The sequence below is a fragment of the Chinchilla lanigera genome, unplaced genomic scaffold (genome assembly GCF_000276665.1).
Source record: "Chinchilla lanigera isolate Chin_1 unplaced genomic scaffold, ChiLan1.0 scaffold00123, whole genome shotgun sequence".
Classification (NCBI taxonomy): domain Eukaryota; kingdom Metazoa; phylum Chordata; class Mammalia; order Rodentia; family Chinchillidae; genus Chinchilla; species Chinchilla lanigera.
In genome coordinates, this window is record NW_004955524.1 from 3,246,028 (window position 1) to 3,259,618 (window position 13,591).

Sequence of the window (13,591 nt, forward strand, 5' to 3'; positions counted from 1 at the left end):
GTTTTTCTCCGGTACCGGGAACCGAACTCACGACCTTGCGCTTGCCAGGCAGGCGCTTTTGCCGCTGAGCTAAATCCCCAGCCCCGCCCCACTTCTTTCATGCCCTTCTCCCTCTGTTCCCCATCCTCACCATCCTACACCCCCTAATCTGGGCACCTGTGTTGGTGCTGCCCTCCGGCGCGGGGCTGCGGCAGGGTGTGGTGGGGCTGGGCGACAGGCTGTGGGTGGGGGACCCCGGCAGGCTCTCGCTGGAGGACAGCGAGTGGTGGAGGCCCGAGGAGAAGCTGCGGCTCGTGTGCAGGACTGAGGACTGCTTGGAGATCTTCTTGAAGAGAGACTTCCGCCTGCGGAGGCAGGGGCACAGTGAGCGCCGCCCGACTCCCTGTGATCCTGGCCACCCGGTCCCGAGGGCCGCTCACCGGTCCTGCGTCTCCCGTCGCCGGCTGCGCTTGCTGCGTCGCGCCATGCGCCCCTTCGCCGCGTCCTTGCGCGCCGGGCCCACCCTAATGGACGTGTTCTCCAGCGCCGTGGTCCGCAGGGAGATCTTATTCCCGCTCTGCGAGGGAGGGTGGGTCGGCGGTGTCCCCACCCGCTGCCTGCCTCAGAGCTGCTAACTCCACGCCTTTGCCACACTGAGCCGCACACCCAGCCCTTTTATTTTTTATTTATTGAGATGGCCTCCCTGTGCAGTTCAGGCTGGCCTTGAACTCACTATTTGGCCCAGGCTGGCCTCAAACTCGCGGTGATCCTCCTGCCTCAGCCTCCTGAGTGCTGGGACACAGGCGTGCGCTGCCCTGCCAGCCTTGTTTTGGTTGGGGGTTGCAGGAACGGCACTAGGGCCTGCATCTGCTCAGAGCCACACCCCAGCCCTCCCCGCCCCCGTCTGCCCCTGCCTCGTCCACGCCCGGGCTCCTCCACCTGGACGCACACTGAGGGGGCAGACACTGGACCACCACTGACCCATCTTTTCACTGAGCGGGCCCTCAGCGCCCCACCCACGGCACCCACGGCTCCGAGCCCTGGTACAGAGGAGGGAAAGACGGTTTCCCCGGGGGTCCTCGGCTCCACTGGGGGCGTGGCCTGCCCTGGAGCGTGGCCCCATGGGCGTGGCCGGGGAGGGTCCCGCGCCCCGCCCGCGCCAGACCTTCAGCAGCAGCTCCACGACGTCCCTGTGCACCAGGCCCAGCACCGACTCGCCGTTGATGTGCGTGACGAGGTCCCCGGCGCGCAGCCCAGCCTCCTGCGCGGGGCTCCCCTCCTCCACGCTCTGGGGGACACAGCGGGTCAGGGGCCTGAGTCCCGAAGCCAGAACACCCACCCGGGCGGGGTCCACTGCGGGCTTCCAGCAAGCCGTGCCTCAGTCTCCCTAAACCTGGGGGCGGGTCTGAGGGTGAGCGGTGGGGAGAGCGTCCCCAAAGCGACAAGGCCGGAGAAAAGCCCGGTGGCCCTGGATGGCCACGTTCCCCGCAGCCAGGCGCCCGCCCGGACGCACGCTGAGAGGGACGCGCCCCACCCGGCCCGGAAGCCCTGCCCGCGCACCCAGACGACGTGGTGCACGGTGTAGACGTTGCTGTCGCCCATGTAGACGCGGATCGCGCGCAGGCTGAAGCCGTACTTCTTGCCCGAGCTGTGGATGACCACGGGGGGCCGCAGGCTCCCGCACACAGGCGAGGGGTCCCGGCTGGGCGAGGAGTCGCGGGAGGACGGGTTGGAGGACAGCGAGCGCGGGGACAGGGGGCTCATGAGGGGACCGCCGCTGCCGCCGTCGTCTGCAGGGGGCGGGGAGGGGCCGTCAGCGGTGTGCTGGCGGTCACCTTCCGCCGCTCCCTCCACGGCAGCGCTCTGGTCCCGGTGCATCTCAGGCGCACGTGGTCCCGGCACCCGTGCACGTGCTGTGGCCCCCTGGGGACGCGGTCCCACGCCCCTGCGCCCTGCCCGGGCCGCCCCTGCGCGGTACCTGCGGTGATGATGAGGGACAGGGCCGACACGGATGCCGACTTGGGCACACGGCCCCCGCTGCTGCCGCCCCCGCCTGGCGCGGCCTTGGGCTTGTCACTGGTGGGATCTCTGGTGGCCGCGAGTCGGCGGCCCCGGCCGGCGTCCAGGGCCCGGGCTGTGGAGTGCCGGGCGCCCGTGCTGTTGCTCCGAAGCCGTGCGTGGCTGAGGGCTGCCGTGTCAGCTGTGGGGAGCGTGGTCAGCGGGCACGCTCTCCCACCACCTGCCCCTGCCGCCCCTGGTCGCCTCCTTGGGCTCTGCACACACCTGGACTCCCAGCCTTCATTCACAAAGCCCTCGCCCCACACACCCTTCCCAAGCTGTTCAAGTCCCCTCCTTTGAGAGGCTGCCTCCTATGCCCCCACTGGACCTCTGGGTCCCCTTATGGGGGCTAACCAGACCCCAACCTTCTCCTGGAGGTGTTACCCCTTGACTGAGGCTCCTCAGGAGCTTAAGGTCTCTCAGCAGCCACTTAAAAGTCTTTGTTAGCTCTGGACAACTCCTACTCATCCTTAAAAACCCTTCTCAAATAATCCCTCCTCTGGGAAACTCTTCTCACCTTGGGCCCCACCTACCAGAAAGGTTTGAGGGTTTGGGTGTTACTGGGGTGGTCGGCGGTGGGGGGTCAGGCTCCCCCAGGATGAAGACAGGCTTTTTGGGGTCCAGAGGGGCTAGGCCTGCTCCCTCATCCTCAGATGAGAAGGCGAATTTGGGCATCATGTCCAGGCTGATGTTGCTTGGGAGCAACGGACTGGGGCCCCGCTCAGGTTGAGGTGACGGTGAGTGACCGGAGGACCCAGAGGATGTCCAGGACCTCAGCCTGCAGGGAGGAGGAGCCTTGTCACATGCTCAGTCACCAGGGGGCCAATAGAGGCAGAGTTCCAGAGAACTCCTATTCAACCTTCAAAACACACCTTCCAACTAACATCCTCTAGGGGACATTGATGGTTGTGGGTTTTGAAGGATGAACAGAAGTTGTATTAGCCAAACACTGATAAGGTGCAGCTGCTTTATGTGTGCCCCTGTCACGAATGCCCCTGTCACGAATGCAAAGCCGAGGCAGTGAGCTCCCGGGGCTGACAGTCTGACCAGTCTGGCCCTTTTCTAGCGGGCCACTGGTACAGCAACATCGGATTGTGGAGTCCACCTCCCAGGAGACTAGGGAGCTTGATGGGCCTTCACACCCGGGCACCTACCGGACCTCGGTGCTCTGCCGGTGGCCACTGTCCCCTTCACCACCACGTTCCCACCCCTCGTCCCGGTCCACACTGAAGCTCCTCTCGGCAAAGGTGGGAGTGGGCTGCACGGCCAGGAACTCAGAGCTGCTGTAGACCTGCAGCGTGATGATAAAGTAACAGGGCCGGGCTGGGGGCACACACCTGTCATCTCAGCACTTGGGAGGCTGAGGCAGGAGGGTTGCCATGAGTTCCAGGCCAGCCTGGGCTCCATAGTGAGACCCTGTCTCAAGAGAAAGGAAAAATCCAGAACGCAGCTGAAAGGGTCTGTTCTGTGTGTGTTTCACACACAGAGTGGAAAGGCGGAGGGGGGTGTGTGGCATCCCCTGCACCCAGCGCCCCGCCCGGCCGGCCCGCGCACCTTGCTGAAGCGGTGGGAGCAGGAGGAGAACTGAGGAATCTCGGCGGAGGACTCCTCGTCGTTGGTCTCCTCGTCCTCAGAGCCCAGGTGGCGGTACCGTTCTGAGCGCGCTGTGGGCGGGCGGCAGTGAGCCAGGGTCACTGGGCAGCCCCATGGGCCGTGGGGCGACAGAGGGAGGGCGTGGGGGCTGGGCGTGGCCGGGCAGAAGCCCTGGGGCCGAAGCACGCCCGGCTTGTGCCTAGGGACCATGGAAGCTCTAGGCTGGGCGTCTAGGCAGGCTTCTGCGAATAGCTCCGGGCACGTCCCTACCGCTAGAGTTCCAGACACCAGGGACGGGGGTTCTGTGTGTGAACTTTGGATTCCATGCCCTTGATCTCTGTTGTTGTTGTTTTGTTTTGTTTTTTGTTTTCCTGAGACAGAGCCTCACTCTGCGGTTCAGGCTGGCCTCAAACTCACAGTATCCTCCTGCCTCAGCCTCCCGAGGGGCTTCCTTGCCCTTGAAACAGCACTTGTGGTGGCACTGCGTATCTTGCTGCTGCACACAGCAGGGTCCACTGTACACAGTAATGGCCGCGCAGGAGGACCTGCCACGCAGTGGGTGGCCTGGGAACTCTGCATTTGGCGGAAGCGGGGGTGCGTCTGACCCTCAAGGGGTTCCCTCCACACAGGCCGCACCCCAGCCCCTGTGGGACAGACGGGCCACGCCAGGGCAAGGCTGACACCCAGGAGGCGGTGCCTCATTTCCCTCTGAGTCTGGCTCCTCGGGAGATCCTGGCTGGGCTCACCCTGGGAAGCTCCAGGCCTGGGTGAGGCCCGGTTGGCGAGGCCCAGGCTGTGGGACACGGTGCCCCAAGGGCCCCCACGTACTGTCGAAGTAGCTGGTGTCGTCCTCGGCCTCCAGCTGCGGGACGAACTCGGCTTTGTGTCGCAGCAGCCCCGCCCAGTCCAGGCCCAGGAAGAAAGGGTGCTGTTTGACCTCGTGGGTGCCCCCTGCAGACATGGCCGGCTGAGCGCTCCGGTCCCGCCCCTGCAAGCCCCTGGGAGCCACGAACTCAGTGCACTGCCCTTCCCTTGGCAGGACACAGACCCTGCACCTAGAGTGCTTCCTCTTTGGCCCTAGAGCAAGAAGTGACTGTTGGGTCCTCTGAACTGGGCCTTTGAAGCCTCAGGACACAACTCTGGTGACCTCACAGGTCCTCATACTCACACAGCCTTGGTGTCCCCTGGGAACCCCAGGTCTAAGTACCTCCTGTTCCTTTGAGCTCTGTTTCTAGTTTCTGCCAAACTCCTATACATCCTTTAAAACCTGACTTCCAAGCCCCCTCCTCCACGCACCTTCTGAAGAACAGCTTTTTTTTTTTTTTTTTTTAACCCTGTGTTCTCTCCCTCTCTTTATGCCCTGAGCCCTAGGCTGTGAGGGCACCTACATACCAGTGCCCAGTCGGTCCATCGGGCTCTGCCTAAGCAGCCTGGTGATGAGGTCCTGGGCGTCCGCGGGAAGCGCCTCGTCCCCATCCGGCCACATGATCTCATCTGAAATGAGGCGGGGTGCAGGTGGGCGTCCCCTCAGCCCAGGACGTGTCCCCAGGACACAGTGCAGGTGACCCTTCCCCACACTGGCAGCGCTGGGACTCGAACCCGGGGCTGCTCGGGGCACGCACCGCTGACCACCTGCCCGAACAGCTCCTCCGGCGTGTCCCCGAAGAAGGGCACGCAGCCCACCAGGAACTCATACAGGATGACGCCCATGGCCCACCAGTCCACCGGCTTCCCGTAGCCCTGGCGGAAGATCACCTCGGGGGCGATGTACTCGGGGGTCCCGCACACCTGGCAGGGCAGAACGAGAAACTGAGGCAGCCCCCGCTGGAGACAGAAAAGCAGAGGGGTGGGAACGGATGGGGAGAATCACACGAAGAAGCTGATTTGCTATTTTTCTATTCTTTGCTTTTTCTGAGACAGGGTCTGGCTAAGCTGCTAAGCTACCCGGGCTGATCTGGAACTTGCAACCCTCCTGCCTCAGCCTCCCAGACATTAGGACAACAGGTGTGCCACCAGAGCTGGCGGCTGTCTCCCCACTTTCCCTGTGTTCCAGCACCCGGGGTTGGGCCTCACGCCCAGGCCGCCCGCCGCCCACCTGCTTGTCCACAAACTCGTGGGCGTCCTTCTCGATGTGGCCCTCGTACAGGTTGGTGGCCATGCTCATGAGCCCGATCTTGGACAGCCCGAAGTCGGTCAGCTTGATGTGGCCCAGCGAGGTGATGAGCAGGCTGCAGTGCGGGCAGAGCGGACACTCAGGGCGGGGGAGGTGCCTGTAACCCGCTTTACCCCTGAGCTGGCTATACCAGCTAGGCCTGCTGCCCCAGTGACTCAGGAGGCTGAGGCAGGAGGATCCCACGTATGAGGTTGGCCTGGGGAGCTATGCAAACACTCCACCACTTTGTAGAACGTACTTGAGGATCCACACACTGGGGCATCCGCGGGGGCCCTGGCACCAGTCGCCATAATACGTAAGAATTGTGACTATTTATTTTCCTGGTACTGGGGTGGAACCAGGGCATTGCCCATGCTAAGCAAAGGGCTGAGCTACACCCCAGCCCTTTATAAAAATTTTATTTTGACCCAGGATCTTGCTAAGTTGCGCAGCCCTGAACTTGTGATCCTCCTGCCTCAGCCTCCGGAATAGGTACATTCTCTACCTTCCTGCTGGAGGGGCTTAGGATGACAGCGCAGTTCAGATAGGCGGGGCTCCAGAGCCAATCCCGGGCCACACCACAGGCCCTGCCCCCATGACCCACCCACAGCCACTCTAGACTCCACCCCTGCAGGCCCCGCCCCCCACGCCAAGTCCAGGCCTTGTACTCCACCCCTACGCCCAGCCCTGCCCCCACAAACCGGGCCCACACTCTGTGGCCCCACCCACAAGGACCCACCCTTTGGCCCCGCCCACCAGAACCCACCCTGTGGCCCCGCCCTCGCCACACCCACCCAACGTAGGCCCCACCCCCTGCCTCCCGCCCAGGACCCCGCCACCCCTCACTTGTCAGGCTTGAGGTCGCGGTGCACGATGCCGTAGTTGTGCAGGTACTCAAGGGCTAGCACCGTCTCCGCGAAGTACATGCGCGCCATGTCCACCGGCAGCGGGCCCATGTGCTTCAGCAGGGTGGCGCAGTCGCCGCCTGGGGAGGGTGGACGGTGGCGCTGGGCTCGTGCCCACCGCAGGCAGGGTCCCTCCCTAGTCTACCCGGGACAGGGCGGCCAGAGCCGGCCTCTGCTTCTCCGCGCTGGCAGGGCTGCTAGGGCGCCGTCCCTTCAGCACACAGCCCCGCTGCCTGCGCAGGGGGCTCCCGCCGCGGCAGGCGGGCAAGTACCTTCCACATACTCCATGACCATGCACAGGTGGCGGCGGGTCTCGAAGGAGCAGAACATGCTGACCACGAAGGGGTTCTCCGCGAAGGTGAGGATGTCGCGCTCCACAAACACCTGCTGGATCTGGTTGCGCAGCATCAGGTTCTGCTTGTTGATCTTCTTGATGGCGAAGCGCTGCCGCGTGTCGCGGTGCCGCACCAGGTACACAGCCCTGGGGGAGCGCGGTGCCGCTGAGGTCCGGAACCCGGCGCGACCCGAACCCAGCCTGCCGGGCTGCGCTCTTTTGTCCAGTGCTGGGGACGGAACCCGGGGCCTCCCACCTGCTCCGCAAGGGCTCACCGTTGGCCACACCCCGGCTCTCTGTACTGCTTATTTTTTGCGTGGGGGGCAGGTACTGGGAATCGAACTCAGGACCTCGCACTCGCCAGGCCGGCGCTGTGCCACTGAGCTACACCTCTGGCCCTGTATTGCTTATTGTGAGGCAGGGTCTCACTAAATTGCCCTGTAGGCTCGACTCTGATCCTCCTGCCTCAGCCTCCCAAGCAGCTGGGCTGACGGGTGTGCGCCACTGTGTGCAGCCCCGTTCATTTATTCTTGCACACCGGGCTGGGACCCTCTGCTCACCGCCTACTGGGAACCAGCTTGAATGTTTACACATCTGAGTGGGGAAAATGGCCTGGGCAAACAGAGTTTGGGCCTCTGACACTCTGCACTTTTGTGAATTTGCTTCTAGCTGGAGATAAACTAAACCCTGAAGAAATAAAGCCCCTAGACCACTGCTGCTTTGGCAGCTATGACGCAGAGACTCCTACACAGATGATTAAGCCCTTTCTTCACTGCCCTCCCCATTGGGGGTTCCCATGCCTCCTGTCCCTTTTCCACATGACTTCCTGCACCTGTATCCAGAGGCCTTGAACAAGGGAGGTGCTCCCCATGTGTGGCTCTCCAAGCATGGGTTGGGGGAAGCACCCACCCCAGGCAGGCATCTGGCTGTGCTGCATCTCTGCTTCTTTCTGTAGCCCCCAGTTTCCCTGTGTGTACCTCAAGGGCCACCGTGCAAGTCTCACTGACAAGGTACAAGGGTTTTTTTTGTCTTTTTGAGACAGGGTCTCACTGTGTAGTTCAGGCTGGCCTTGAACTCGTGATGATCCTCCCGCCTCAGCCTCCCCTCCTAAGTGCCGCTGGGACTGCAGGCCCACGCTGCCATGCCCGGCTACGAGGTCTGGGTTGACGGCAGGGCTCCTGGGCCTCAGCCACCCCAAGGGCCCTGGGAACTCACCCGTAGGCCCCATTGCTGATGAGCTTGATTGTCTCAAAGTCGCTCTCACACGGCTTTCTCCGTGACGGGCCGCCCAGGGCACGGTTCTGGGGACAGGAAGGGCTCAGGGTTCTGCCGCATTGCAGAACCAGCTAGATGCCGCCTCCTGTCCCCAAGTCCATGCTGCCTGTCCTGGTGCCCACCACCACTTCCTCCGTACCCAGACTCCTCAAATCAGCCTCCAGGTCTCTGAGTATTTTTCATGCTGTGCTTGCCTCCTAACAAACTCCTACACATCCCTCAAAACACATCCCACCTTTTCAGTGCCCTTCCCAGCCTGGCTCCGCCGGACCTCCACATCAAGGCAGCCCTGCTTACTGCTACTTTCCCCCAAAGTCACCCGTGTCCCCGCTCTTGCCGGGGTTGCCTGGCTTACAAGGGGAAGCGTAAGACAGAAGAGGACCTGACCCTCGGGACTCACCTCTGGTGACTCAGGTGCAGGGGGCTGTCCTCCGTCAATGTCACTCAGAGGCTCAATCTCTGTGAGTGAGGCAGGAGTGTTGACTGCAGCCTTCACGCCGTGTCCCTCCACCGCCCAGCAATTTCCAGAAGCTTCACATAGCACGGGTGCCCAGTGGGCCTGCTACTGCCAGCACCCGACTGCGTCGCGCTGGACAAAGCCTGCGCCCCCTCCGGCCCCCCCCGTCACTGCTTCTGCTCTGCCCGCCCGGGTTTGCGCGTGCTGCCCCTGCTGTTTTCCACCCGGCTCCTCCCGCTCACCCTCCAGCGGGTCCTTGGCCAGGCCCAGCTGCCCGATGATGTACTGCGGCAGGTCGGTCTTGATGCCCTGGCCCTCGCGCGCCTGGCCCTCGGCGGCCTCCAGCAGGTGGTAGAACTCCTCAGGGTCGAACTCCTGGGGGCGCAGGGGCAGCCGGTCACACAGGGCCTACTGCTACGTGTGCCCCGCTGTGTGCCCGTCTAAGGCTCTGCCCGATGGCCACCGCCTCCTGGGCAGCGGGTCCAGCTAAGCCCAGTCACAGGGCTCACCAGGCACTCGAGGAGCCGAGCCGGCCGCGAGATGATGATCAGCAGCTTCCGGACCAGCTGGACGATGAAGCCAACTTCCTCGCTGTCCGACCGCTCGTGAGCCTGGCAGGGGGCGTGGTGACGCATCAGGCCACGCCCACCAAGCACACCTTCTGGCCACACCCACCGCTGGGCCCACCCAACCCTAACGCAGCATCCTACCTCCCACGTCTGGCCACGCCCCAGCCACACCAGCCAGGGCCCTCCTGCCGTGCCCTAGCCAGGGCCAGTCCACCCCAGCCCTTGGCCTCGCCCACCAAGACCCCTCCACACCGCCCACCCAGCCCCGCCCCCACCCACGTCGTGCAGCAGCCGCTCCAGCTTCTCCTGCATCTCCAGGAAGTAGCGGGAGGTGACCAGCGCCTCTCCGGACTTGGCCAGGCAGTCCCGGGCCAGCTCCACGATCTGGTGATGGATGAAGCCCAGGACGCCGTCGGCCAGAGCCAGCCGGGCGCCGGGCGCGTAGGCGGCCAGGAATTCCTGCAGCCGGCCCTCCATCTGGGCGGTAGCCTGGACGGTGACAGGGGGCAGCAGCTCAGAGCACGGCCCCGGGGACAGCGGGGACGCGGGCCTGGGCCGGGAGGACGGCGCGAGGGCGGGGAAGCAGCGCGCACCTTGGGGAACCGCTCCCGGTACACGTGGTTCATCATCACAATCTCATTATCGAAGCTGCCGGTGGCGCGGCCCGGGCTGCAAGGGGACAGGCGGCCGGCGTGAGACGGGTCCAAGAACCGATCTGGGGCAGGGGCTGGCGGCCCCTCAGCTAAGGCTGGGGGCCAGAGGTGGTGCAGGGGCGGACAGGTAGACCGCTAGCGCAGGAAAGGACAGGGGTCCGGGCCAACCTGAGGCTGCGGGAACGAGGGCGCAGGCGGGGCGAGCGGCCACCCTCCTCGTCCACCACGCTCTCGGAGCTGCGGAAATGCTTGGACAGGAAGCGCAGCTCGTCCGGCGTCGGCTGGAAGGGAAGCTGATGGAGACGCTCCCGGGAGGATGAGCTTGACTGCGGGAGGTGGGGGTCAGGGCCACAGCCAGGATGCAGGACTGTCCGTCTTATTCTCCTGCCTACCTCCTAGGCAGCCCTCAAAACCCCACCTCCAATGCCCCCTCCTCCAGCAAGCCCTGCCTGGAGTCCCACATGTCCCTCTGGCCTGATCCCAACCTCACAGTTTAGGGACATCTGTGTCCTCCAGACTGGGGATTTGATTCCTGGGGCCAAGGCTGAGCTTCCCAGCGGCACCCGACAGCCCATGGAGTATGGGGCATGGAGTTGGTAGCCAGAATGTCTGATAACCGGACAACTATCCGACCCCTGGGAAACACCCCAAGATGTGTCCTCGCCACCCCACGCCCGACCAGGTGGGGCCATGGGTACCGAGACGGTGGAGCTGGGCGTGTTGGTTCCATAGCCGGAAGACGGGAGGGACGCGAGGGACCATCTTCTGCCGTCAGCCCTGCAATAGGGACAGAGCGGGGGTGGCAGGGCCGGCCCTGGGGCCCTGGGGACCAGGCCAGAGGCCGTGGCCGGCAGGTTCTGGCCCCGCTGAAACGGTGCTCCAGGGCCTCTGGACACGTCCTCCAGGAAGCCCACTGTTACCCAGCAGGCAGCGCGGCCCCATCAAGCTGTGACCTCCACTCGCAGCTGTTGGGGACACACCGGCCACCCCGCCGGACTGAGGGCTCCCCAGCCTCTGGTTCACAGCCCCCGGCACGGGGCCCACCCACGGCAGGCGCTCAGTAAATGCAGCTGAGTTAGCAAGGCGAGTCGGCTCTGGGCGAGGGAATTAGTGACCGGTTAGTGTTACGAACGCTCGGCCATTACCTGTCGCTGCGTGGGACGTGGCTGCGGGGCGCGGAGGGGAGGCCGCCACCAGGCGGGGCAGGGGAGGCAGAGGCGGATGAGAGGCGGTCCCGCCAAGGGGCCCCAGCCCTGTCCCCCCAGCCTCCTGCAGCCACTCACCTGCGGGCGAAGGGGAAGTTCACAGCGGATGCAGCGGAGAAGTTCCGCGGGCTGTCCAAGGGGCTGCTGCCTGCTGAGGGCGGGCGGGGACCCTGAGTCAGCAGAGGCCGAGAAAGGCCCGCGCGCCTGTCCGCTGCCCCCATACTCACCGGTGGGGATGGACAGCGGCGACAGGGGCCGGGAGAGGGTCGGGGACGGCGTCCCCACCACCAAGCTTTTGCGGTTCCCGCTGCGGCAGCTGTGGATGGGGTGCGGACGCAAGGTCAGATGGGTGGCCGGGGCCTGCAGCTCCAAAGGTCCCGTGCTCGGCCTGAGTGGGTGAGCTTCCCCCACTACGGCCCCACCCCGAGTCCCTCAGCATCCAGGCCCTGCAAGGAGTGACCACTGGCCAAATGTCACTTGCTATGAATACCGCTGCCACTGTTAACGGCAGAAGCCCCTCCGGCCTCATGGTGACGGCTGCGTGTGGCCAGGAGCCCCTGGGCCGGCTTCATGTTCACAGCTCTGCAACCCCCGCCAGAGACAGGCAGAAGCCATGTGTGCTGGTGCTGCCTGTCATCCCAGCACTGGGGAGGCTGAGGCAGGAGGGTCACAGCAAGTTTGAGGCCAGCCTGGGTTACATAGCGATATCCTGTCTCAAAAAAACAAAACCAAAAAGAAAAACCAAAAACCAACAGAGGCTGAATAGAACCACATCCTTCTGTAAGCCCACTGCCCCAGGCACTGCCCCTGCCTTCTGGATCTGCACCCCAACCCCCCTTCAACCTGTTTCCCGCCAGCCTCGGGTCTGTCCCTGCCTGACTTTCGCCCTGTACCCCCCACCTCCCTTCTGGCTTCCAGGCCCCTGGCCTCTTCTGCACCTCGTGAGCCTGCGCCACCCACCAGGGCCCCGGCCCAGCCCCCTCCGCGGCGGAGGGACGTCGGGAGCTACACGTCCCCCCAAGCAGTCGCTCGGCAACGGCTGCCTCAGCCTGACAGGCGCTGCAGCCCCCGCGGCCGCCAACGCAGCTCCCGAGCACGCGCAGGCAGGGAGTCGGCCCTGGGCCTCGGGCGACAGAGAGGGGACGGCACTAACAGGAAACAGCGCAGGAGACTGCGGCAGGGAGGGGACGGCCGGCCTGTCCACAGCTCCACATGGGGTCTCTCTGAACCTCAGGTTCCCTACACATGCGCCTGAAAGGATGGGGGAGAGACAGGGCAGTGCCCTGGGAGGGAGGGGAAGGGGCTCAGGCCATGCCTCTGCAGTGGCACCCACACACCCCCACAAGCCCCCACGGGGTGGGAGGCCAGCCACACCCATTTCCAAGTTGGGAAACTGAGGCCACTAACGCCGACAGCCCCAGCGACTGTTTTTTCTTTATTATTGCTGTTGTTTTTGAGACGGGGGTCTTGCTGTGTAGCCCAGGCTGCCTCAAACTCCCAGCAATCCTCCTGCCTCAGCCTCCCAAGTGCTGGGATGACAGGCATGTCCAGCCGCGGGGAACTGCCCTCCCCTGGCCCGAGGTGCTGAAGCAAAGTGAAAACTGCAGGTTCCCGTGCGACTTCCTGCCGCCCTTCCCCGCGGCACATGTGCACACCGTCTGTTGCCACATCCTCTCGGCTGGCGTCGCCTGGGTCCTCACCCCCTCCCCGCACCCCACCGCGTTGTTGTCGCATTTGAGCTGGGTGCAGGCCAGGCCTTGAACACACAGCTCAGCTGGGGTCTCCAAGGACAGCGGGGCTTCACCCATTCACCTCTGGAGCATCTGTTGAGTGCCAACTGCCTGCGCAGCCCTCCCTGGCCGAGGGAGCCCCGGGACCTTGGAGCCAACATCTGATGCGGAACCCACGGAGGGCCAGAACAGGCCAGCGCACGGCCGCGGCCACTTCCTGCGCCCTCATCTGTGCCCGCCCGGGCAGAGCCTAAGCTGGATTTCCCTTTCGGTGCTTCCACCTCCGGGCCTTGGCCCGGACGACACACCAGGCACAGAGAGGTTGGGCAGCTGCCTGAGGCCACACAGCCCTGCATGGCTGGGCTGCAGTGCGAAGCTGGTTCCGTGGAGTCCGCGGCTCTGCCTCGGCCTCTCAGCTTTCCAGCGAGGATCCCAGAGGCCGGGCCTGGGCTGAACCCCAGCTCTCCGGGCCTCTCTCCACCCACAGCCTGCCCCCCTCCGCAGATGTTTGCTCGCTAGCCAGCGTTTCCGTTGCGCGCCCCGGGGCAGAGCGGCCTCAGTTTTTCCAAGCTCCTCGCGACCGGAGACCCGGGTTCGAATCCCAGCTGGGTCCCGCCGGGCTGCGAGTCCGGGGGTCGGCGGACATCCACTCCGGGGGCGGGGGCGGAGACGGCGCCCAGG

General features: G+C 64.6%; 1 protein-coding gene across 2 annotated transcripts in view; it reads right to left on the minus strand.

Annotated features, from left to right (window-relative positions):
• Positions 1-82: 82 nt before the first annotated feature.
• Mast3 (microtubule associated serine/threonine kinase 3) overlaps positions 83-13,591 on the minus strand; it is a gene marked incomplete at its 5' end in the record, with an annotated part of 17,467 nt that continues 3,958 nt past the window's right edge. Inside the window, 24 exon segments of one of the 2 annotated variants that reach the window (XM_013507267.1) lie at positions 83-344; positions 420-556; positions 1,145-1,267; positions 1,540-1,769; positions 1,958-2,179; positions 2,571-2,815; positions 3,192-3,328; positions 3,592-3,701; positions 4,459-4,581; positions 5,023-5,124; positions 5,253-5,418; positions 5,726-5,858; positions 6,629-6,767; positions 6,960-7,168; positions 8,237-8,322; positions 8,697-8,755; positions 8,996-9,128; positions 9,263-9,364; positions 9,602-9,811; positions 9,916-9,991; positions 10,144-10,301; positions 10,674-10,752; positions 11,259-11,328; positions 11,408-11,496. In XM_013507267.1, coding sequence (XP_013362721.1) covers positions 98-344; positions 420-556; positions 1,145-1,267; positions 1,540-1,769; positions 1,958-2,179; positions 2,571-2,815; positions 3,192-3,328; positions 3,592-3,701; positions 4,459-4,581; positions 5,023-5,124; positions 5,253-5,418; positions 5,726-5,858; positions 6,629-6,767; positions 6,960-7,168; positions 8,237-8,322; positions 8,697-8,755; positions 8,996-9,128; positions 9,263-9,364; positions 9,602-9,811; positions 9,916-9,991; positions 10,144-10,301; positions 10,674-10,752; positions 11,259-11,328; positions 11,408-11,496 — 3,385 coding nt within the window. 2 annotated transcript variants of the gene reach the window in all.